At 39.3% G+C, this 25,441-nt stretch overlaps 2 protein-coding genes across 2 annotated transcripts in view; one reads left to right on the forward strand and one right to left on the reverse strand.

Moving 5' to 3' along the window:
- Nucleotides 1–25,441, forward strand: part of MRPL16 (mitochondrial ribosomal protein L16) — a 129,324-nt gene that overhangs the window by 31,248 nt on the left and 72,635 nt on the right. The window lies entirely within an intron of this gene.
- Nucleotides 13–10,938, reverse strand: OOSP1 (oocyte secreted protein 1). Its single transcript, XM_050757035.1, has 5 exons — nt 10,823–10,938; nt 6,213–6,394; nt 4,000–4,097; nt 1,488–1,610; nt 13–337 (listed from the first exon to the last, which is right to left on the reverse strand). The coding sequence occupies exons 1-5, from the start codon at nt 10,896–10,898 to the stop codon at nt 217–219; spliced, it is 600 nt and encodes a 199-aa protein (XP_050612992.1). The 5' UTR covers nt 10,899–10,938; the 3' UTR covers nt 13–216.

The following is a 25,441-nucleotide window of genomic DNA, read 5'->3' on the forward strand; positions in this document are numbered from 1 at the left end:
GAAACAGATATATAGTAGTACAAACTTTATTCATAAATAAAACTTCATAAAGTTAAAAGCAGTGGCAGTTCCTATTTTAAAAGGGGAATAGTGGAAGGCAGCCTGCATTTTATTTAAAATCACAAGTTAGGTTTTTCAGATGGATAACGGTTGAGATCATTAAATCCCCTTCCTGCTTCTCAGATTTTCACAAAATAGCACATTAAATCCTCAGTCCTAAGCAATCATGGCAGAGATTCCAAATTGCCTTTCAGTATCAAAGTAGACAGCACAGTTTCTTCTCTTGCAATAAAGGTACTCATTTGATGAACAAGGGAGTGTAGCAGTCAGATTCTTACTGAAATGGAAGAAAGACAATAAAATATATGTCCCAATGTAAACATTACTTTGCTACTTCTAAGAGCCTGTTATTCATAAGTAAAGCAATGTATATGTATGGGAGTGAAGGAGAAGGTGTAAGTAGAAGGTAAGGAAGAAGAAAGAAAGTTTATGTTCTATCCTTGAGACTGTAATCCTTAAGTGTTTAATGATTCAAGTGCAATGTATGTATAAGCGAATAAGGAAGGCCGGGTGCGGTGGCTCACGCCTGTAATCCCAGCACTTTGGGAGGCCAAGGCGGGCGGATCACGAGGTCAGGAGATCGAGACCATCCTGGCTAACATGGTGAAACCCCGTCTCTACTAAAAAAATGCAAAACATTAGCCAGGCATCGTGGCGGGCACCTGTAGTCCCAGCTACTCGGGAGGCTGAGACAGGAGAATGGAGTGAACCCAGGAGGCGGAGCTTGCAGTGAGCCGAGATAACACCACTGCACTCCAGCCTGGGCGACAGAGCGAGACTCTGTCAAAAAAAAAAAAACATAATAAGTGAATAAGGATACTTTTGCCCTCTAAGCTATGAAGTACATCCCAAATGTTCTAGGTATCCTGTTTACTCTCTATTAAACACAACTCCATCCTTTTATTAATAGCCATATATTAATATGTGTGGATTTTTCATAATATGCCTTCATATGGGGCTCAAGAATGAAAAACTGTACTACCTTACAGTCATTTGGTACCTTCTGGAAAGAGTTGCAACACAGACTTATGACACTTCTGAGTTCACTTTCCCAGGGATCATCAACATATCTAAGCCACTTTGTAGGCTCAGTGTTAATACTCATTTATTACAATTCAGAACTTTATTGATATTGAAATTGATAGCTTTTTTCTTTTTAGTTAATTATAGTATTTCACATACTACCCAAAATGGATAGCTCTTAGTTATATGGGGTTCCCAGTTAGTAACAGGTTATCAAGACCACCATGATCAATAAAATCTTCAACAAACATAGGAAAGCATGAACTTGCATTCTTAAACCAGAAACATTTTAGGCACAATGCACCTTAAGACAAATGTGTGCCATTTTCTTGACAATTGTATTGACTGCTATCTACGACACACCTGGACAAAAATCATAAGATGCCAGTGTTGAGGGTTCTTACCAAGATTGTGTTGCAGAAGTTACTGCTGTGTCTTCATTCGCAATCTGTATCTTCACCTCTATCTCCCATTCATTGCCAGTTTCCCCATCTCTCGTTTCAACTACATTTAAAAGAGGATGCTGACTAAAATAAGAGAAGATAGAAAAATATCATAGTGGTTAAGATCTACTCAGATCCTAGCATTTACAAGGCTGAACTTGGGGCCAAATTACTATTATTGGTAGATATATTGATTTCTGCTTCCCGCCACCACCCACCAACACACCCCACCCCAGAACATCACAGGCAGTATTTGTGGTGCTAAGAAGCAAAGACTTAAAAAACAGACTTCTGCGTTCACTTCTTGATTCCACCATCTACCAGCAAATGATGTCGACCAAGTAACCTAATTTTTCTGTGTTTCAATTTTCTCACCCTGAATTTGGCATGATAGTATCTACCACCACAGCTGGGTACCCATAGTCCCAGCTACATGGGAGGCTGAGGAGGGAGACTTCCTTGAACCCAGAAGCTCAAGATCAGCCTGAGCAAAATAAGGAGCCTCAACCACTTAAAAATAAAAAAATAAAAGAATAGTATCTACCTCATTGAGTCAGCAGGAAGAACAAATACATTCCTACAAGCACAGTGCAGGCATAAGGTAAGCAATTCATAAATGTTACCTGCTACTATAATTATCTGTGGGAAGAGTTCTGTGTAATGTGACTTTTCTGTAACTACTCAGGAAAAAAAAAAAAAAAAATTCAGTTCAGGATTTTAACCAGAAAAACCTCATGGAAACATTGCCCAAAGTCCTGCCAAATATATCACACTTGGGCTAAGACCTAATCAAATTGGTTGTTAATGTTCTAAATTTTTTTTAATTCTCAGTTTTTGTGGGTACATAGTAGATATGTATATATATGGTACATGAGATATTTTGATACAGGCATATAATAGGAAATAAGCACTTAGACTTTCTCAAGATGTCAATAAAAAAAAAAAAGACCCAATCTTAACCCACAAATCCTGTTTTAAGGTCTCTCTCTCCCAACACTGTCAGCCCTGCATAGTACGTGCTGATCTTGATACCCTGATGAGTTCAGTATCTTTTAGACTTTATTATACTTTCTCTTATTGCCTTCAGGAAACTTGCAGATGGGCTCAAGTTTAAATATTGGTTGACGAAAACCTATCAGGTTTTCAGTGACCCTGATGCTTATATCAAAAAATAAGTCATCATTTCATTTTTCTTTTTTTTTTTTTTTTTTTTTTTTTTTTTTTGAGACGGAGTCTCGCTGTGTCTCCCAGGCTGGAGTGCAGTGGCCGGATCTCGGCTCACTGCAAGCTCCGCCTCCCGGGTTCACGCCATTCTCCCGCCTCAGCCTCCCAAGTAGCTGGGACTACAGGCGGCCGCCACCACGCCCGGCTAGTTTTTTGTATTTTTAGTAGAGACGGGGTTTCACCATTTTAGCCAGGATAGTCTCGATCTCCTGACCTCGTGATCCACCCGCCTCGGCCTCCCAAAGTGCTGGGATTACAGGCTTGAGCCACCGCGCCCGGCCTCATTTTTCAATAATATTCCCAGTATTCCTATGTTCTAGGGGACAGTTGTGACCATTTTTGAAGAATACAGGGCCAAATGATATGGTTTGGAATCTGCATCCCCACTCAAATCTCATGTTCATTGTAATCCCCAATATTGGAGGTGGAACCTGGTGGAAGGTGATGGGGTCATGGGGGTGGACCCTTCATGAACGGTTTAGCACAGCAGTCCCCAAACGTTTTGGCAACCGGGTCAATTTTGCGGAAGACAATTTTTCCACGGATAGGGGATGATGATTTGGGGATGCAACTATTCCACCTCAGATCACCAGGCATTAGATTTTCACAAGGAGTGCGCAACCTAGATCCCTCGCATGCGCAGTTTACAATAGGGTTCGTGCTCCTATGAGAATCCAATGCCACCGCTAATCTGACAGGAGGTACAGCTCAGGTGGTAATGCTGGCTTGCCGCTCGCTCCTTCTGTGCGGCCAGGTTCCTAACAGGCCAGGGACCACTACATCTCCATGGCTCAGGGGTTAGGGACCCCTAGTTTAGCACCATCCCTTTGGTGCTGGTCTCACGATAGAGTTCTCGGGAGATGTGGTTTTTTAAAAGTGTGTAGCACCTCCCCCAACCACTTCCACCTGCTCCAGCCCTGTGAGTATGCCCGCTCCAGCTTTGCTTTCTGTTGCCTTATGCCATGAATAAAAACTGAGGCCTCCCCAGTCATGCTTCCTGTACAGCCTGCAGAACAATGAGCCAATTAAACTTCTTTTCTTATAAATTACCCAGTCTCTGGCATTTCTTTATAGCAAAGCAACAGAGGACTAAGACACCAAGGATCAAGAGATTTGTGTTCCCATTAGACTTTGGTGTCTCCTCCACTCCCCTCGCTGGTTGTACCATTTAATCTTTCAGGTTTGGAATTTTTATCTGGACAGCTAATGACGCCGGGGCTAGGACAGGGGTCTGGTACTCCGTACTCACTTGCGGACCACACACGACAGAGGCATTTCAGCTCGGACAGCAGAGTCTCTTGAGATATACTTAATTTTTGTTTTAAGCAGAAGAACTCCCCTGAGAGGCTACAAGACAAAGAGAGGTTTTAAACCCATATTTGTCTCAAGTATCTCAGGAAACTTACAGGCATTTAAATAGGAATTTATAGATACATCAAGCTTTCTAAAAATGGTCACACTCTCACTAAACTATAAACAGCATCTGTTCACAGGAAACAGGACCATTTCCCAAACTGACAGATGGGTTAAAATCTGGCACAGTGCTTGTACATAAAAGGCAAGCAATACTTGTTATTTAAAAGAGAAAGGAGTTTTGTGATTCACATTCAAGAAAGCAATTGACACCTCTTTTTGAGACACACAATTGTAGTGATACATTGCTTATTCAAAGAGAGCATGGGTTTTGAGATCATATGAATCACATTTGGAATCTTGGAGCTGCCTCTATTCGTCATGAATCCTTGAAAACCGTGTTTAAACAATTAAGTCTGTTTTCTTATTTCTATAAAAAAGCAATAATTATGGTGGTAAAGAATAATAGTGATTAAATTATCAGCATATAGTAAATACCTAACAGGAAGAAGAGCTGTTTTCAGGGGGATGGGGTGGAATGGAGTTAAGACAATTAATAGTAAAATATTTTTCTAAGGACATTTAGCATATGGTTCTCAATATAAGGCCCAGTCTTTGACAGCATAGGAGGATACGATGATTCAGAGATACCCATATCCATTACATAATTTTAAATGTTCCTATCTCAGATATATCCTGCTCTCTTTGGATAATTTGAAAATATAAGCATAGATAAAAACTACCACCACCCAGATTATTAGCATTTGAATATTCCCCGCTCCCCCCAGTTTATATCAAGGTTGATAGTGCCCCCCAATACATGCCGTGGTGTATTAGACCTGTAATGTGCTTCCCAGATCCCCTAAGAGCTTGTTGACCCAGCTGTTGGGAATGCTGTTGCCAGATAGCCTTCAGCCGTCAGCCGTCAGCTCTCACCCCCTCCAGGAACTGTGTAGCTGCTGAGAGCTGTCTTACCCCTAGCCACACCCCTCTCCCAGGGTGGCCCACTTCTGATCACCTACCCAGCAGGAATGTGAAGCCCTGTGTAGGGTCAGCCAAAGCTGTCTTTGAGGCTGCATCACAGCTCAGCTTTGTCCTTTGCCCAATCTTCTTTCTCCCAAAAGCACTTCTTAATAAATATTCCACACACTCAACTCTACCTCAGATTTTGCTTTTGCTTTCTGTGTTACCCAATCTGTGGCATTTATCTAAACCTGATCAAGTTCTATTACTTCTCTTAGCATTTTATTTGGGATAATGAAAAAAATAAGGAATATCATAGCAAGATTTTACTAACTTTAAATGCTTTTTAAATCAAGTCAAAATTCCAGTTATACTTTTATCAGTGATATGCATAGTGACTTAGTATACCCAAAATATCTGGTGAGTACGGGCTAGGGCTAGGAGATTACTGAATATTTACTTTGAAAAGGCTTCTGGGCCGGGCGCGGTGGCTCAAGCCTGTAATCCCAGCACTTTGGGAGGCCGAGGCGGGTGGATCACAAGGTCAGGAGATCGAGACTATCCTGGCTAAACTGGTGAAACCCCGTCTCTACTAAAAATACAAAAAACTAGCCGGGCGTGGTGGCGGGCGCCTGTAGTCTCAGCTACTTGGGAGGCTGAGGCGGGAGAATGGCGTGAACCCGGGAGGCGGAGCTTGCAGTGAGCCGAGATCACGCCACTGCACTCCAGCCTGGGAGACACAGCGAGACTCCGTCTCAAAAAAAAAAAAAAAAAAAAAAAAAAGAAAAGGCTTCTGATGCTTGATTAGTGTTACTCCCACCTTCTGTTTGCAATTGACCAAACTTCATGAATTATAACAAATAATTAGTTAGACAAACTGTTGAAAAACCTTGTGATGCATGGAAAATACTTTCCTCCTTCAAAACATTCAACTCTCCAGCCTGCTCCATCACGAAATGAATAATTAGTGTTTGCAATTACCACCCAACAAGAAAAAAGCATTTAGCATCTCCTTTCTTAACTGCTTCTGTCCTAAATGTGATCATTAAAGAGTCTAGCCATATTACAAATAGACACTTAATGACTTCTGGTTTGTATATTGAAGGAACCATAAGACACTTGGGTTTTGATAGCCATTTCTCTTACTTGAGTTACAATACCGCAGTCATGAGGATGGTAGAAAAACTCATAGTAGACATTTGGCAAAACATAGGTTACAGGACAGCCATCTCCTAGAAACACTTCATCGGGGTTCACATACAAATTGTAAAATATCGTGGGTTTAATCCTGGCAAAGAACCAAAACTGGGTGCAGTGTACTTGAATAGCTGAAAAGCAGAAAAGAGAAACTTTCTGTTAGCATGCAATTAGATAGATCAGCTCAAAAAAATTTTAGCATACCCTGTTAATACAAATGAAGAGATCATCCCTTACTAAAACAAAATGTCTTAAGAGGTGAACAAATTTGCAAAACATGGTCTTTGTATTATTACTTCATCCCCTAAAAATATCTACACATATACTCATCCTTCAGATACATTCTTTAGTGAATCTATATATAGGGGAAAAAATCAATACAAAATAAGATTTCATCTAACCCTCCAAAGTCACTTATTGTAGAACTAGAATCACAAGACTATATCTATATTATAATGTTTATACTAAGTGTAGAGCATTTTCTGCCTCCCTTGTTCAACTGAAGCTCTTTGAAGCAAGCCCTTTCATTTCTACAGAAGCAAGCAAGTTTCCGTTTTTATACCTACAGTTTCATGATATATAAAGACTTGTCCAGAAAACTCAAGGTAGCAACCAGGCTTTTATAGAAATTGAGTGAAAACAGTGCTATCCTTTCCCTTCTATCTTGAAATATCTGGACATTAAGTTTTTTTAATCTGGAAATGGAAATAATTTTCGGATATAATCTGCTACTTGAATTAGGTCCCAGGGGAAGAGAATTAGAACAAACTAGAAATTATGAGACTGGGTAGGCATGAGTTTTTGTTTTTGTTTTTTTAAGAGTAAGTTTGGCTATTCTTCTAGACTTCACTAAAGGAAAATTTTATCAGTTGCTCTTAAGATACTAGAAGGAGCCTGAGTTCTCAGGAGATACTGAAAACTCAGCAGAGAAACCGAACCTATATAAATCTGCAATCCTTTCACAGAAGGGGCTATACACATTGCAAATAACTGTATGAAAAGATGTTTAATACCATCAGCCATTATGGAAATCCAAATTCAAATCACAATATCACTACACACCTATCACAATGGCTAAAATGAATAATAGTGAAGACACCAAATGCTGGTGAGGACACCGAGAAACTGGGTCACTCATACATTGCTGGGACAATGTGAAATGCATCAACCACACTGGAAAACAGTTTGTCAATTTCTTCAAAAACTAAACATACAACAACCATATGACTCAACAATTAAACTCTTGGGCATTTATCCCAGGGAAATACAAATGTATGTTCACATAAAATATACATAAATGGGCCAGGCAAGGTGGCTCACTCCTGTAATCCCAGCACTTTGGGAGGGCGAGGCAGGTGGATCACGAGGTCAGGAGTTCAAGACCAGCCTGACCAACATGATGAAACCCTGTCTCTACTAAAAATACAAAATTTAGCTAGGCATGGTGGCATGCACCTGTAATCCCAGCTACTCAGGAGGCTGAGGCAGGAGAATGACATGAACCTGTGAGGTGGAGGTTGCAGTGAGCCAAGATTGCACCATTGCACTCCAGCCTAGGTGACAAAGCTAGACTCTGTCTCCAAAAAAAAAAAAAAAAGTACATAAATGTTAACAATAGCTTTATTTGTAATAATCAGAAACTGAAGGCAGCCCAGATGTCTTTTGGTGGGTGAATGGTTAAACAAACCATGGTATAATCATGCCATAGAATTCCACTCAGAAATAAAAAAAATCAAGCGTTGATACACACATCTTCGATGAATCTTCAAGGAATTATGCTGAGTGAAAAAAAAGTCAGTTCCAAAAGGTTGCAAACTCTGAGCCCATATATATAACACCCTTGAAGTGACAAAATTGTAGAAATGGAGAACAGATCTGTGCTTGACAAAAATTAAGGAATGGGGAGACAGAAGGTTTGGCATGAGTGGTTCAGGGGGGAAAGTAGAAGTGGCTCTAAAAGTGGCTTCCTGATTACAACAGAGACGTTCTGTCCTTTGGCTGCATCAATATTAATATCCCAATGTAATACTGTATTATATTTCTGCAAGATGTTACCATTGGGTGAAGCTGAATAAATGGTATACTTCATCTCTGTATTACTTCTTACACTGTATGTGAATCTACAATTACCTAAAAATAAGACTTTCCTTAAATGTAAAAGCCCCAGTTATTCATATCCAGATTGGCAAAAGTAAGATATCTGAGAGCACCAATTCGAATTAGAGAACGATTGAGCAAGAGAGTTACTTTTCAGATCTGCACCTGTGGCCTCACAGTTCCATTCCTAGATATGTACACACACACACATAAAACACTCAAATACAAACAATATTTGTAACAGCCCAAAGCTGGAAAAATTCTATCAACATGAGAACAGAAACAATTTGCAATGCATTTATTCAATGCATTGCATTCAATGGAATGCTAAATAGTAATTAAAATAAACCAGAGCTACAAATGTAAATCTCCAAGTGATGGATAACAAAAAAGCTGTAGAATTAAATAGAAATAGAAGATAAATGCCTGCAAAACATATTTAAGGATCCACAAATTTGATGTAAAATTGTAAAACACACAGGAAAATGAATAATTACCAAACTCACATATGGGCAAAGAGGGAAGAGAATAGAATCAGGAATGACCACAGGGACTTCAACTCTACTTCAACTTTTACTTCTATTAGAAAATAAAATTTAAGCAAATGTAGCAAATTATGGATTTAATAAAGCTGAAGACCGGATCAGTGGATATTGATATGATTCCTTACAGTTACTTGCTTTTTTTAGTTATCCATTTTAAATAGTTCCTAATTAAAGAAAGCATAATGAATACACTAAGATTCTAACATGAACCCATGTCAGGTCTAAGTTGTCTTGTTGAACAGGTAACTTGACAAATATATACAACCTTTCATTGCAATTCTGAAATCTTAACCTTAGAAATTGACAGCCCAGGCAGGAAGCAGTGGCTCACGCCTGTAATGCTAAAGCTTTGGGAAGCCAAGGTGGGAGGATTCCTTGAAGCCAAGAGTTGGAGACTAGCCTGGGCAACATAGCAAGTCTCTATAAAAAAAATTTTTTTAATTAGCAGTTCACAGCTGCAGTGAGCTATGATGGCACCACTGCACTCCAGCCTGGGTGACAAAGAGGTAAATAAAACAAAAGAAAGAGAAAGAGATAGAAAGAAGAGAAAGGGGAAAAGAAAAGAATGAGAAAGATGAGAAAGAGAAGGGGAAAGAAGAAAAAAGAGAAAGACAAGAGAAAGAAGAGAAAGAGGAAAGGAAGAGGAAGAAGAAAGGAACAGGAAGAGGAAGAGAAAGAGAGAGAGAGAAAGAAAGAAGGAAAGAAGGAAGGAAAGAAAGAAAAAGAAAGAAAGAAAGAGAGAAAGAAAGAGAGAGAGAAAGAAAGAAAGAAAGAGAGAGAGAGAAAGAAAGGAAGGGAGAGAAAGAGAGAAGGAAAAGAAAAAGCATTCAGCATGGTGACTCATGCCTGTTATACCAGCACTTTGGGAGGCCGAGGTGGGCAGATCACTTGAGGCCAGGAGTTTGAGACCAGCCTGGCCAATATGGTGAAACCTCATCTCCACTAAAAATACAAAAATTAGCTGGATGTGATGGTGCACCTCTGTAATCTCAGCTACTCGGGGGGCTGAGGCACAAGAATTGCATGAACCCGGGAGGTGGAGGCTATAGTGAGCCCAGATTGTACCACTGCACTCCAGCCTGGGTGACAGCGAGACTCTTGTCTCAAAAAGAAAGAAAAAAATGATGAAAGGAAGGGAGGGAGGGAGGGAAGGAGAAGAAAGAGGGAGGGAGGGAAAAGAAAGAGAGAGGGAGGGAGGGAAAAGAAAGAGAGAGGGAGGGAGGGAAAAGAGGGAGGGAGGAGGGAACAAGAGAGAAGAAAAAGAAGAGAGAAAAAGAGAAGAGAGAAAGAAAGGAAAAGAGAAAGAGAAGCAGAAAAAGAGAAAGAGAAAGAGAGAAACTGACAGCCTGAGTTTATACTCAGGGCTACCAATCATTCTGGTTTGCTCCGGACAGGAGCTTTTTAGGGCTGACGCAGGAAAAGTACTGGAAAAGCCTGGACCACTGCTCACCTCACTTAGGAGGCACTGACCGCTCCCTCTGAAATGAAAAGGATCTATGAAGGATAAGGTAAAGAAAGGCTAAGACGTTATAAGGCTTTCTTCGTGTATGTGACACACTACAGAGTCCTGAGTTCCTACCACCACCCACTCCTCTGCTTTCCAGGCCACTTGACACTCTTCATATTAAACCCACTTCAAGTATTTGAGCCCCAAGAATTGATATGGTGAGAATAAGATCAAAAGGAACGGGGAGTTGGAGAAAGACGGTCTCAGGCTAGGGCACATTCCCTAGTCTCAGTGCTGGTATGCAAGAGAAAAACATGATATCTCAAGATTCCACCTCTAAAAGATGCACCACCCCTCCATGTGTCCTTGGCTATTATTAAGATTCAACCAGACCAAAACTGTAAAGAATCCAAAGCCACGTCTTCCAGCCCTCTTTAAGAAACTTCTATTCCCCAAGTCATAAGTTATACCTGACCAGTCTTCAGCACAAGTCCATATCAAGGAATGGAGAAAAAAGAGCCCTCTTAACCCCAGCATGGTCTTCATTTGCCCAGATTGAAAACCAAATCTCACTCAGGAAACAGAAGTTGGGGAGAATTAGATAGCTTTATATGCCAAAATACCTGAAGCCACACACAGGTGTGGGTAATTAACTACAACTTTGAATAGCACACATGTGCCACAAATATAATTTTGTTTCATTTTCTAAGATGTTAGTTTTTACTCAAATGTCAAAAAACAAGAGTAAAAATAAAGCAAAATGTGCCAAGTATAATAGAAGTCTTCACTTGCTTTAGAGTCCAAAGCATCAGATATAGTGATTTTTATGCACTAAGGTTTACTTTATTAAAACTTCCTATCATCCTATAACATCTGTCTCCACATCTGAACACTAAAGAAATAACTGTATAATTTAATTGTTCTGTGTATCTCAAAAGGCAAAGCCCTGAGAACATGGGAATTGAAAGATTTCATCTACTTTCACCTGTTCTCACCAACCAATCTCTAAACAGTGGCACTCAAACTTAATAGATATCAGAAGCACCGGGAGAGCTTATTGAAGCACAGCTGAGTGTCACTTAGTTTTCTGATTCACTGAGACTGGGCTGGGACCTGAGAATTGATGTTTCTCACAAGTTCCCAGGCCATGCTCATACTGACCGCCCAGGGACCACACTTTGAGAATCCCTGGTCTACAGGGTTTTGCCTTCAGAGTGCCTGCTGTGTTGATGCCCATTAGCAGCAATGCTTGCTTCTCAAACATTAAGGAGGACCACACACATCACCTGAGGCTCCCTTTACAATGCAGATTCTAATTCGGAATGTCTGGGGTGAAGGCTAAGATTCCGCATTTTAAGATTGCAGGGATGTTGCTCTGAAAACTACGTTGTGAGTAGCAATGCCTGTAAATAGTTACTCACACTTAGATTCCTTTCTTCAAAACAGAAGATGCCAACTTAAAAATGACAAATTCAAAATCTCATTACCAAAACAAGCCTAAGCGAATGTTTGGTTCAAATATATTCTGATTTTTTTTCACTAATAACCAGTTATTAGAGTTTAGCAACTGTGTCCTACGTTAATAGAACATGGAAAGTAGAAGGTTACCAAAAACAAATAGAAAAGACTATATAAATGCATTTAACTATCCTTGATATTATGTGAATTTTATCATTAAATTTAGTCTGTTCTAAAAGTTCTAAAATACCATTAAATGATGGGCTCTTCAAAGGTTGGGACCATTCCGCTATATTTTTATGTGTCCTAAGTTTCACAAAATGGGTGCCCAATAAAAGATGGCAGGAGAAAGAAGAAAAAAATAGAATTAATTAGTTAGCATTTGTTCTTTTTAAAAGTTTGTTGTTTTTATTTTGTTTTTGTCTTTGTTTTTTTTGAAACAGAGTTTAGCTCTTGTCACCCAGGCTAGAATGCAATGGCACGATCTCAGCTCTCCGCACCCTCTGCCTCCTGGGTTCAAATGATTCTCCTGCTTAGACTCCCAAGTAGCTAGGATTACAGGCGCCTGCCACTATGCCGAGCTAATTTTTGTATTTTTAGTAGAGATGTGGTTTCGCCAAGCTGGCCAGGCTGGTCTCGAACTCCTGACATCAAGTAATCCACCCACCTCGGCCTCCCAAAGTGCTGGGATTACTCGTGTGAACCACTGCACCTGGCCTAAAAAGTTTTTGAAATGTTTGCATTTCACTTGTGTTAAAGATACAAATATATTTTAATTTTAATAATTATGCTTTTTAAATTTGATGTGTATTGAGATAAAAAGTACATTAAAACATCATTTCAGATATATTGCTATCTAGGTGGACAGTGCTAAGGTTCAGTCCAAATGAATGTCAAAACGTTGTCCACAGGTACCTAAGGATGCACAAGGCAGTCTCCGACTTTCAGCCACCCAGTCTTAGCCTCCTACATCCGACAATCTGCAAAACTACTATTGTTATCAAATTGTCAATAAACTAGTAAAGAATAGGCGGTTTAAATCTTAAAATTACCTGGTTAAATCACTGGAAGAGCAATACTTTCAAGGTGAGGATGGAAGCATTGAAGAGGTGGTTGCTTACAGTTCTATTATCCTTTTTATTTCTACCCATGAGCCTTGTAAGGAACATGACTGTGCTTTGGTCAAGGATAGGCCAAGGTAGGATATTAACATCCTTCGTGATTCAGCGAGTTTAGGGCACAGGCGTATAACTCCACTTGTTATCACAGACATGTAGCCATAACATGGGAAGACCATCCCTTGGCTCTAAGCCGCTATTATCTGTAAAAGGTATAATTGCCCTGCTAACACTGTACATTTGCTTGCACTGGCACCCAGAGAAAGAGAGAACCAAAGCTGTCCATCTGGACAGAGGGGAGCCAGGACATAGCTCAGCTTGCTCGTGCCCAGAGAGAGAGAGAGAAACCTCTGACCCTGAAGGCAAGGGAAAGCCAGTCGCTCACCTTTGTGTGGAAGGCTCTGGACTAAGCAGCCGAGACGGAGCAGACAGTGTGCAAAAGCTCTTGATGAGAGCTGCTGTCAAATAAAATCATCTTTCACCTGCCTACGGGCCCCCTGAGTGTTCTGCTCATTCACCCACTGCCTTCAGACCTCAACATGACATTTGGTGTAGTTGTGAACCTGACAAGCCTCTATCTTCAGGCTTGCATCTTTTTTTTTTGTTTTATAATAAATCTATGATTGCTTCCATGTCCTAAAAAAAGGTCTTCTTTTTAAAATAAACTTTTTTTTAACGTTTTAAACTACATTTTAAATACTTACAAACACTAAATACATTAATGATATATATTTTAGTGAAAAAATACCAATTTTTGGAGCAAAATGGTTAAACAAGAGGTAGCACAGGAAATAGCCGAAAGTCATTATAGGACCTACCCCTCTTTTCCAATGTTGAAATGCTAGAAACCTCCAGATTTATTGGGGGGTGGTGATTATCTAATATAAAAACTGAATTGAAGGTTTCCATTGTTCTCAATATGTCTTCTTTTTGTTGTATCTATTTAAGGTATATAACCTGATTTTTTGATATAAATATACATAGCAAAATGATTACTACAAGCAAATTGACATAACCATCACCTTCCATAGTTACCTCATCTGTCAGGAGGGCACCTAGAATCTTACCTCTTAGAAAATTTTTAGTACATATACAATATTATTAATTATACTCCTCACTCTATACTTTGGACCTCTAGACTTACTCATCTTACGTAATGGCAAGTTTGTAGCCTTTGACCTACTTCTCCCCATTTCCTCCCCCACCAGTCTTTTTATAGCTATTCACTGCTATTTGTTTTATTCTGACTACAATAAATATTCATGCATTGTTTTCAGTTATTATATCACTTCAATTTTCAACAACATACTAAAGTCTAACCCTCAACTTCTTTTTCCAGTGTACGTTTTTATTCTTTTTACTTTTTTTTAAAGTGAGGCATCATTTACAAAGAATAAAATTCACTCTTTTTAAGTACAGTTCCATGAATCTTGAAAAATGTGTACAGTCACGTAACCACTGCAATAATCAAGATATAGAACATTTCCTTCACCCCAAAATGTACCCACCTGCCTCTTTGTAGTCACCTGTTCTCTAATCCCCAGGCCCAAGTAAGTGCATGTTTTCTGTGTCTATAATTTTATCTTTTCCAAAATATCATTGAAGTTAGATCATATAATGTGTAGACTTTGTATCTGACTTCCTTTGGTTTCATAATGCTTTTGAGATTCATTCAAGTTGTTAGGGGTAACTATAGGTTGTTCTTCATTATCATAGAGTATTTCATTGTGTGGCTATACCACAAGTTGTTTAATCTCTTATAAGTTTATAGTCATTTAAACTGTTTCCATTTTTTGGCTCTTATGAATAAGGCTGCTATAAACATTTGTGTATATGTAGATCCTTGTATAGACATATGTTTTTATTTCTCTTAGGTAAATATTCAGGAGTGGAATTGCTGGGTTGTATATACTTAATTTTATTAGTTGCTAATCTGTTTTCTAAAGTGACTGCGTCATTTTGGAATCTTACCAGAAACATGGCAATTTCCAGTTGCTTTTTATCATTACCAGCACTTGGTGTTGTGGGCCATTTTAAGTTTTGCCATTCTAGGAGGTGTGTAGTGGTCTCCGTTTGTGGTTTAGATTTTCCTAATTAGTGCTATTGTACAACTCTTCATATGATTCTTTGCTATGTGTATATCCTTTTTTTTTTTGAGACGGAGTCTCCCTCTGTTGCCCAGGCTGAAGTGTAGTGGTGTCATCTCGGCTAACTGCAACCTCTGCCTCCTAGATTAAAGTGATTCTCCTGCCTCAGCCTCCCAAGAAGCTGGGATTACAGGTGCCCGCCACCACACCCGGCTAATTTTTGTATTTTTAGTAGAAACAGGGTTTTACCATGTTGGCCAGGCTAATCTCAAACTCCTGACCTCAGGTGATCCACCTGCCTAGGCTTCCCAAAGTGCTGAGATTACACACATGAGCCACCGTGCCTGGCCTGCCATGTGTACATCCTTTTAAGGAAGTATCTATTCAAACATTTTATTTTTATTGAGCTATTTTTCATCTTCTTGAGTTGTACCTCATGACTTTTGTTTTGTATGGAAATGTCTTTTTAGAAGAGCCTTGGCTAGTTATCTTGAGTAAAGACACTCATTCAGAATCTGATTATTTCCTTATAATTAGACTAAAACCTTTTTGACAAGAATAAATGAAGTTAAAAATGTTATAATCTTAAGAACACTTCTATAGCTTTTCCATTGCCTAGTTTTTTCTTTTTTATGTTTTAGAGCTTTTTATATATTAAGGAGATTATCCTTTTATCTGTGATATAAGATGCAAATATTTTCCTCCTAGGCAGTCATTTGTCTTTTGATTTTGTTTGTGGTATTTTTGCCATCAAAGTTTGTTTAATTTTTGCTTCAGATTCTATTTCATCACATTTTACTTATTGCTTCTGGAATTCGAGTCATAATTACGACAGACTCGCTTATACCTATTTAATATAATAATGAATACAAGCAGGCTAAATATACATTGAGCATTTTACTTTGACTGGAGTATGACCAGTACAGGGCTGGTAATTCACTATTAACTGTGTCATTTGTTTGTCTCTATCCAGTGGGATCCCCAGACACCTAACTGATTCAAATTCACTAAATGGCTAACAACACTAAAAAATGGCAGCTATGAACCCCTTAACACTTGTATTCAGACAGAAAAAAATAAGAAAGAATCCTCTCACTAGCTAAGGTGTCCAGTGGTCTGGCCTACAGAAGTGTCTCCCTGACTAAGGGAAACAGGATACTTCAGTCTCACTCTCAATAAATCTCTGGACCAGGGCTCAACAAGCCTTCCCTTTCAGAGGCTGAAGATCCTGAGTAATACTCCTATATGCATCTGCATTCTCTTTTCTTGCCTTGGGTTTAGAGAATTACACTTCTATTTTGCCAATTTTTTTTTTTTTTTTACAAAAAGAATTATTACTTCTTGGAAAATTTTAAGGATATATGACTAGTTATAGCAGAGGGTCCCAAACATTCACATAGTTCTCTTAATGATAGAGTAACTTTTGTTTTTTGTTTGTTTGTTTTTTATGGCATCCTTTCATCAAAAGAAATACATAACAGCTTCATTTATTGTTACATCAAAATAACTTAAGTATTTTTGTACTGACAACTTAGTAGCCATCTGAAAACACTGACACATATACATTGGAAGAAAATATTTTTTTTTATTATTTAAATAACCACAATTACTAATAATATGTATATGACTGTTTGACACTGCACAGCGTCTCAGCTCTTGAAATCAGATTGGGCATCACCGTCTTTATTTCTTTTTTTTTTTTTTTTTTTTTTTTTTTTGAGACAGAGTCTTGCTCTGTCGCCCAGGCTGGAGTGCAGTGGCTGGATCTCGGCTCACTGCAAGCTCCGCCTCCCGGGTTTACGCCATTCTCCTGCCTCAGCCTCCCGAGTAGCTGGGACTACAGGCGCCTGCCACCTCGCCCGGCTAGTTTTTTGTATTTTTTTAGTAGAGACGGGGTTTCACCGTGTTAGCCAGGATGGTCTCGATCTCCTGACCTCGTGATCCGCCCGTCTCGGCCTCCCAAAGTGCTGGGATTACAGGCTTGAGCCACCGCGCATGGATCTTCCCACGGTGACTGCCCTGGCATTTCATCACAGCAACCACTAAATCCCAAGCTACACAAAGTTGTAGACTAATAGAAAATAATGTAGTGCCACCAAAGGTTGGGACTGTGGACTACCTTGAGCTGGTAATTTGCATCATGTCTGACAGTTGTCACGTATCACTCACTGTTTCCCTGAAATTTTTAAAATACCCCCTGGTACCGCTGTGCGTTCACTGCAGTGCCTCTGGGATCTTCAGCACAGAGAATACAAACTGTGGTGATAAGATTCGTGTTTTTATACACAAATGTGACCTATTAATGACCTCTTTAATGGAACAGTAAATTCTCACAAACAGGTATTTTACTAAATGAATGAAAATAACCACATGTGGTACACTTTGTTTTCTATTCTCTTCTCACTAATTTATTAATTCAATTATTCAATAGATATCTATTAAGCAAATGATATGTCAGGGGCATGTCTCAAATAAATGAAAATTTATTTTCACACAAAAACCTGTACACCAATGTTCCTAGCAGTTGTATTCATAGTCGCAAAACACTGGAAACAATTTAGATACCCTTTTTTTCTTGAATGAACGTCTAAACGAACTATAGTAATCTATACCATGGGATACTATTTAGCAAGAAAAAGAGCAAATTATTGCTTCATTGGAACATTCTGAATGAATCTCCAAGGAGTTATGCTGAGTAAAAAGAGCCAATCCCAAAAGGTAGTATGCTATACTATTCCATTTATATAACACCCTTGAAATGAAAAGGTGGAAACAGAGAGTAAATTAGTGGTTACCAGGGTTTAAAAAGGGATGGGGACCGGAGGGAAGTAGATGTAGCTCTTAAAAGATCATTATTATGGATCATTGTGCTGATGAAAATGTTCTGTGTCTTGACTATATCAATGGCAATATCTTGGTTGGGATATTGTGTTTTAGTTTTGCAAGATGTTACCATTGGGGAAAATTGGGTGAAAAGTACATAGAATCTCTTTGTGTTGTTCCTTACAACTGTGTATGAATTTACAATTACCTCTAAATGATTTTTAATGTAACAAAAACTACCTAAAAACCAACAAATGACTACTTTAATAAATTAAGTAGATAAGACCATTTTCAATGACCCGTAAATCAAACCCATGAAGAAAAAACAACCCAGGGATGGGTCTGCCTTTATGACAAGGATCTGTGCTACAAAAAAACACTAGCTGAGCAAAAACAAAAGACAAAAAAAATTCAACTTTAAATAAATAGGTATCATTTCCACCCTTCTGAGGAAAAATGTTTAAGAGATTTGTTAACATTCAGTCATGACGGTTTTCTTAGAAAAGAAATAATATCATTTACTTCCTATGATGAAGTAAATTGATACATTTCTAGGGACAATTTAGCAATAAATACTGTTTTAATATGTTTATTCTTTGTCACAATTCCTAATATATTATTTTGTCCCATAGAAATACTGATAGGAGATTGCAACAGTTTATCTTAAAAGATATCAATTACTGTACTCTTTGCAATATTAGCAAAGTGGAATCAAGTCAACAATCCATCATCTGATATGAGTGAAATCAATTGTGGTATATCAATACAATGCACTGATAGTCAGCAATTAAAATAACAAAGTAAATCTATATACCTACAGTATATATATGACATATATGCCTATCACACATACCTACAGTATACGTATATATACAGTACACATACACAGATTTATACAAAGTTTTCTATAGTATGTATACACATTCCTTAGCAAGAGCTATGGTGTTAATTTTATATATATAATATATAATATATAATTTATTATATAATATTAATTATTAAATGTTAATGTTTAATAATTAATGTAAATGTAAATGTTATATAACATTAATATATTAAATGTTAACATACAAGATAGAATATAATTAATATACATTAGTTTATATAACTTATTTATAAATTTTATATTAATTTTATATAATGTATACATATGCTATGAAAAACTTTAGAAAAATTAATCACAATGGCTATCACCAAGGAATGTATTAGATGAGACTTTAATTTTTTATGTTTAACATTTTTGTCTTGTTTGCATTTTATATTATTTCATGAATTTTCTTAAAGCCACCTGTCTTCAATAGTACTTCCCCTGCCCCCAACTTCTGGCTGAAATATATTTAAAACTTAGGTACTGGATTTGCTTCACTTGATATAACTTTTAAGTCATTTTCTAAAATCAAGGACATTTTCAGATCTACTTATCTGATGCTTTTTAACTATTTCTGAAATGACAAAAGATAACAGTATAGGGTTATAGCTGAAGCAGCATGCTTAAAATATAGTTTTATTCTAATTATTCATAGGTATCGCCCTTTCCTTTCTACAACGGCATCCTTTTTATTTACATTTTAAATAACATTTTAAATTGTCCAAGTAAGTCATTAAGTAACTCTCTTAATAGACTGTCTGGGAAATTTTGCCATATCCATTCTTTGACTCTATCGTGGTACAATTGATGGTGGCAGCCACTCCAGTTCGCCTGCTATCATCCCGGCTGCAGCAAGGAGGCGCCACCGGGGCTTCATGCTACACAGCAGGCAGGAGCCCTGCCCTCCTGGGTGGGGCTGCAACTGCCCAAACTGTGGCTGCAGACTCAGGCATCCCTGCACTCTTGGGGGCCTGGGAAGGCCCCCGACTCTGCTCTCGCAGGCTTGGAAATGCCGGCCCCTGCTGTCTGGCTTCTCCCTGCTGTTGGCACCTGCTCCAATCTGGGAGCAAAGTCAGGCCAAGCCCACGCACCATGAACAGTGGGAGGCAGACAGAATTCCAAGTGAAAGGGAGTGAGTTTCTGGTAAGGTCCCTCCTTCGAGCATTCAGCCAGCACATAGGCCTGAGATTCTATCAGTAGCAAAATCAGCACTTCTGATTTGATGCCCAAATTCATCCTAGTTCCATTATGACTGGGGGCATATAAAATGCCATTAATACAGAACCAAAAATTAAAATTACAAATAAGTGTTATATGGGTTTTAGGCTAATTGAGATGCTAGTGAGCTGGAACTGACCCAGAGACCAAAACATAATTATAGGGATTTAGCAGCAGCAGCCTTTTCCATTTATTAATCCCTAATACTCATATGGAGCTGTCATGCCATCCCCCATCTCCAACACCCACATGCTAACTTAGGACAATGGATGATGGCAGAGACCTTGTTCTCTGCTAAAGTGCTGTGGTTAGTGGAGAGTCCAGGCCGCAAAAATAGCTTTGCCATCATACCACATCATTATAATTTCTTACTAGATAGAAATAGTTGGTTTAAACAGGACAGTCTTAGGCTTTGCCTAAAAGTTTAGTTACTAGAACACAAGAAAGTTAATGTAGGTCTTTCTCGATCCAGCTTTTCCTAATGGCTGTTAGCCAGAAAAATAGAGGCTGAACAAACATTTTAACTCTTTCTTTCTCTTTCCTTTATCTATCTGATGTGCCAACTCAGTCTTGCCTAAAAAATAATAACTGCTCATCTTAGATCTGACTCATGGATGGGTCAAAATAAACTTGCTAGTTTTAGGAGATACTCACAGAGAGTTGGATGGTGCCATTGCCAATTTTTTTACTTGTTATTATTCTTCTAGTGTTTAAACATGAAGCTATATTAGAACAGAAAGAATTCAAAGCTTGAGTGTCATTTCTGGCTTTTTGAGTTCATATCTTCTAAAAAATGGGCCTCTATAAGTTTCAAAGGATAAAGTGGGTAGTGGTATTGTATAAAGAGCTCTACCAGCCAGGCACGGTGGCTCACACCTGTAATCCCAGCACTTTGGGAGGCCAAGGCGGACGGATCACGAGGTCAGGAGTTCAAGACCAGCCTGACCAACATGATGAAACCCCGTCTCTACTAAAAATACAAAAAGTAGCCAGGCATGGTGGTGCATGCCTATCCCAGCTACTTGGGAGGCTGAGGCAGGAGAATCGCTTGAACCTGGGAGACGGAGGTTGCAGTGAGCTGAAATCAGGCTTCTGTACTCCAGCCTGGGTGACAGAACAAGACCCTGTATCAAAAAAAAAAAAAAAAAAAAAAAAAGAGCTCTACCTTCTATGCTGTTACTGCACATCTATCCAAACAGGATGTCATGAGCTGCCTTCCCTGCAGATGGCACTGTTTAATGGGTTTAAAAGAAGGAAGCCACAGGGCCCTTTGGAGGGAAAGAAAAAAAAAAAAGTCTGGGGTGAATTTTTATTCACTCACCTAACAAATATTTGAGCATCTCCTCCCATTTTCATTGACTCTAAGGTTTAACTATACCACTATTTTTCATACAAAGATTAAGGGAACTTTGTATCTTTAAAGAAGCTACCAATGAATCAGGCACACTTTACTACTTAGTCTTCGAATCATTTTATAAAAATTGAAAGAGCTCTTATGGACATTTTTAATCATATCACTCTTGTGCTGCATACAAAAGCAAGTATAAACAAAATTTATTGGTTAAAGTAATCCTAAAATCTTTTTACAGTGAGTCTCACTCTTCTAAATCACTTCTTGGATCACAGTCATCAATGTTCCTGTTTCCCCACAAACATATCTCTCTTTGAGCCATCACCACCATTGGTGATGCAATATCTCTTAAAAGAATGCTTCATTCTTATCTCCAGGTTGTATGCCAACTGGTGGTACTTGTTTCTCAAATTTTCATGCCAGCACTCTCTGACCTTACCAAGAGGTGCCAACAGAAAGTTTCAGACCAAGTTCTCCATGTGCAAATGATGACAGCTACAGCATTCCTGTCCACTGACCAATCATTATATATAGCTGATTACAAACTTTCTAGAATTCTGATTTTTTTTGCTGTGTAAAAAACTGTCCATGTTAGAATAAATGAAATATATCATGTGCCAGTTCTGTTCTATGCACTGGAAATCTCATGTAGATGACATTATAATGAAAGGATGCGCACAATAAAAAATAAGCAAATTACATATCACATTAGATGGTGATAAATACTATGAAAGAATAAGGCAGGTAAAAAGTTTAATGTAGTACAGAGGATAGGATTTTAAGTAATTTTTTGAGTAAGGGAAGGCCTCATTTAAGCAGAGTTCTTTAGTTGTCAAGGGAACTGATCATAGAGGAAAAGGGTTTGGTTGTGTCCCCACCCAGATCTCATCTTGAACTGTAATTCCCACAATTCCCACATGTTGTGGGAGGAACCTGGTGAGAGGTAACTGAATCATGGGGGCAGGTCTTTCCTGTGCTGTTCTCATGATAGTGAATAAGTCTCACGAGATTTGATGGTTTTAAAAATGGGAGTTTCCCTGCACAAGCTCTCTTCTCTTGCCTGCCACCATGTGAGATCTGCCTTTCACCTTCCACAAAGATTGTGAGGCCTCCACAGCCATGTAAAACTGTAAGTCTACTAAACCCCTTTCTTTTGTACATTACCCAGTCTTGGGGTATGTCTTTAACAGCAGCACGAAAATGGACTAAACAGTAAATTGGTACCAGTAGAGTGGGGCACTGCTGAAGAGATACCTGAAAATGTGGAAGCAACTTTGGAACTGGGCAACAGTCAGAGGTTGGAACAATTTGGAGGGCTTAGAAGAAGACAGGAAAATGTGGGAACGTTTGGAACCCCCTAGAGACTTGCTGAATGGCTTTGACCAAAATACTGATAATGATATAGACAAGGAATTCCAGGCTGAGGTGATCTCAGATGGAGATGAGGAACTTGTTGAGAACTGAAGCAAAGGTGACTCTTAACATTTTAGCAAAGAGACTGGCAGCATTTTGCCCCTGCCCTAGAGATTTGTGGAACTTTGAACTTGAAAGAGATGATTTAGGGTATCTGGCAGAAGAAATTTCTAAGCAGCAAAGCGTTCAAGAGATGACCTCCATACTGTTAAAGGCAATCAGTTTTATAACGGAAGCATAGCATAAAAGTTCAGAAAATTTGCAGCCTTACAATGTGATAGAAAAGAAAATCCCATTTTCTGAGGAGAAATTCAAGTTGGCTGCAGAAATATGTATAATTAATGAGGAGCCAAATGTTAATCCCCAAGACAATGGGGAAAATGTCTCCAGGGCACATCAGAGGTCTTCACAGCAGCCCCTTCCATCACAGGCCCTGTGGCCTAGGAGGGAAAAGTGGTTTTGTAGGCTGCGGGCCCCAGGTCCCTGTGCTGTGTGCAATGTAGGGACTTGGTGCCCTGCATCCCAGCCACTCCAGCCATGGCTGAATGCAGAGTCTGCGCAATGGCTTCAGAGGATGCAAGCCCCAAGCCTTGGCAGCTTCCTTGTGGTGTTGAGCCAGTGAGTGCACAGAAGTCAAGAATTGGGATTTGGAAACTTCCACCTAGATTTCAGAAGATGGTAACTAGGAAACACCTAGTTACCAGGCAGAAGTTTGCTGCAGGGGCAGGGCCTTCACAGAGAACCTCTGCTACGGCAGTGCAGAAGGAAAATGTGGGGTCAGAGCCCCCACACAGAGTCCCTACGGAGCACCACCTAGTGGAGCTGTGAGAAGAGGGCCACAGTTCTCCAGATCCCAGAATGTTGGATCCACCAACAGCTCGCACTGTGTACCTGGAAAAGCCACAGACACTCAACGCCAGCCCATGAAAGCAGCCAGGAGGGAGGCTGTACCCTGCAAAGCCACAGAGGCAGAGTTGCCCAGCACTGTGGGAGCCCACCTCTTGCATCAATGTGACCTGGATGTGAGACATAGAGTCAGAGGAGATCATTTGGGAGCTTTAAGATTTGACTGCCCTGCTGGATTCTGGACTTGCATGGGGCCTATAGCTCCTTTGTTTTGGCCAATTTCTCCCATTTGGAATGGCTGTATTTACCCAATGCCTGTACCCCCATTGTATGTAGGAAGTAACTAACATGCTTTAGATTTTACAGGCTTATAGGCAGAAGGGGCTTGCCTTGTCTCAAATGAGACTTTGGACTGTGGATTTCTGAGTTAATACTGACTTTGGGGGACTGTAGGGAAGGCATGATTGGTTTTGAAATGTGAGGACATGAGATTTGGGAGGGCCCAGGGATGGAATGATATGGTTTGGCTGTGTCCCCACCCAAATCTTGTCTTGAATTGTAACTCCCACAATTCCCAAGTGTCATGGGAGGAACCTGGTGGGAGGTAAGTGAATCATGGGGGAGGGTCTTTCCCATGCTGTTCTCATTATAGTAAATAAGGCTCATGAGATCTGATGGTTTTAGAAACAGCAGTTTCCCACACAAACTCTCTTGTCTGCTGCCATGTGAGACGTGCCTTTCACATTCTGCCATGATTGTGAGGCCTCCCCACACACGTGGAACTGTCATTCTATTAAACCTCTTTCTTTTGTAAATTGCCCAGTCTCAGGTATGTATTTATCAGCAACATGAAAACAGACTAATACAGAGGCCAAGGAGAATTCCAGGCAGAAGGAACATCAGATGTAAAGGTCCTAAGGCAGGAGCATGCACTCAATGAATGGCAAGAACATCAGGTAGCTAAAGCTGAATTAGGAGGATGGAGCAGCAAGGTAGATAAGGGCTGGCATTTTCTAGCCCTCTTCCCTGGGAGACGAGACAGAGTGCTAGGGCCTTAAGGGCCATAACAAAGACTGTATGACTTTTACTGTGAGCCGGATAGATACAATGAGGGGTCTTCCGCAGAGGATGCCACAATCTAACTTGGTGTTATAGACTGAATTGGGTCTCCCAAAAAGATATATTGAAGACCTAACCCCTAGTACTTTAGAATATGACCTTGTTTGGAAATAGGGTCATTGCCTATGTGGTTAGTTAAGATGAGGTCATGCAGGAGTAGGGTGGGACTTTAATCCAATGTAACTGATGCCCTTATAAGAAGAAGGAAAACAGCCATGTGAAGACACAAACACACAATGAGTAAAGGGTTAACAAGTAGTAAGATACAACATGAATGGTTGGCAAAGAATATAATGTTTTGTGTTACATGTACTTTGAAGGACCATCATAGACTCACAAAGCTCCTTAGAGAAACGGAAACTTCAAGGCAGACAATAAAGCTAATACTCCCAGAGTCTGCCTGAGTGTGAGGGGAAGTTCAGGGCTTAGCAACCAAAAATGTTTTAGTGTGCAAACCAACATGTATTGAGCAGCTAAAAGCAGTTATTTTGCTTCATTTATTTTATTATCAAAGATCAAATATTGATGACTCTTTCCTATTACTATTGCTTTTTAAATGTTTTAATAACCAACATTAAAAAGCAAGAAATTTTATACCAAACTTCTGCATTCTTTTGAAAATTAGAAGATGTACATTTGTGCTTTGGCTAAATATGGACTGTACCCTCAAAAAAATGGTTTAGGCTTTCCAAACTACCTCAGTTTTCATCATTTTTCTTCTTTTTATGTTATCTATCTAGACACTATTTATTTCTGAAATTTTTATTCTTTTATAGCCCTATCTTTCA

This window comes from Macaca thibetana, chromosome 14, assembly GCF_024542745.1.
Source record: "Macaca thibetana thibetana isolate TM-01 chromosome 14, ASM2454274v1, whole genome shotgun sequence".
NCBI lineage: Eukaryota > Metazoa > Chordata > Mammalia > Primates > Cercopithecidae > Macaca > Macaca thibetana.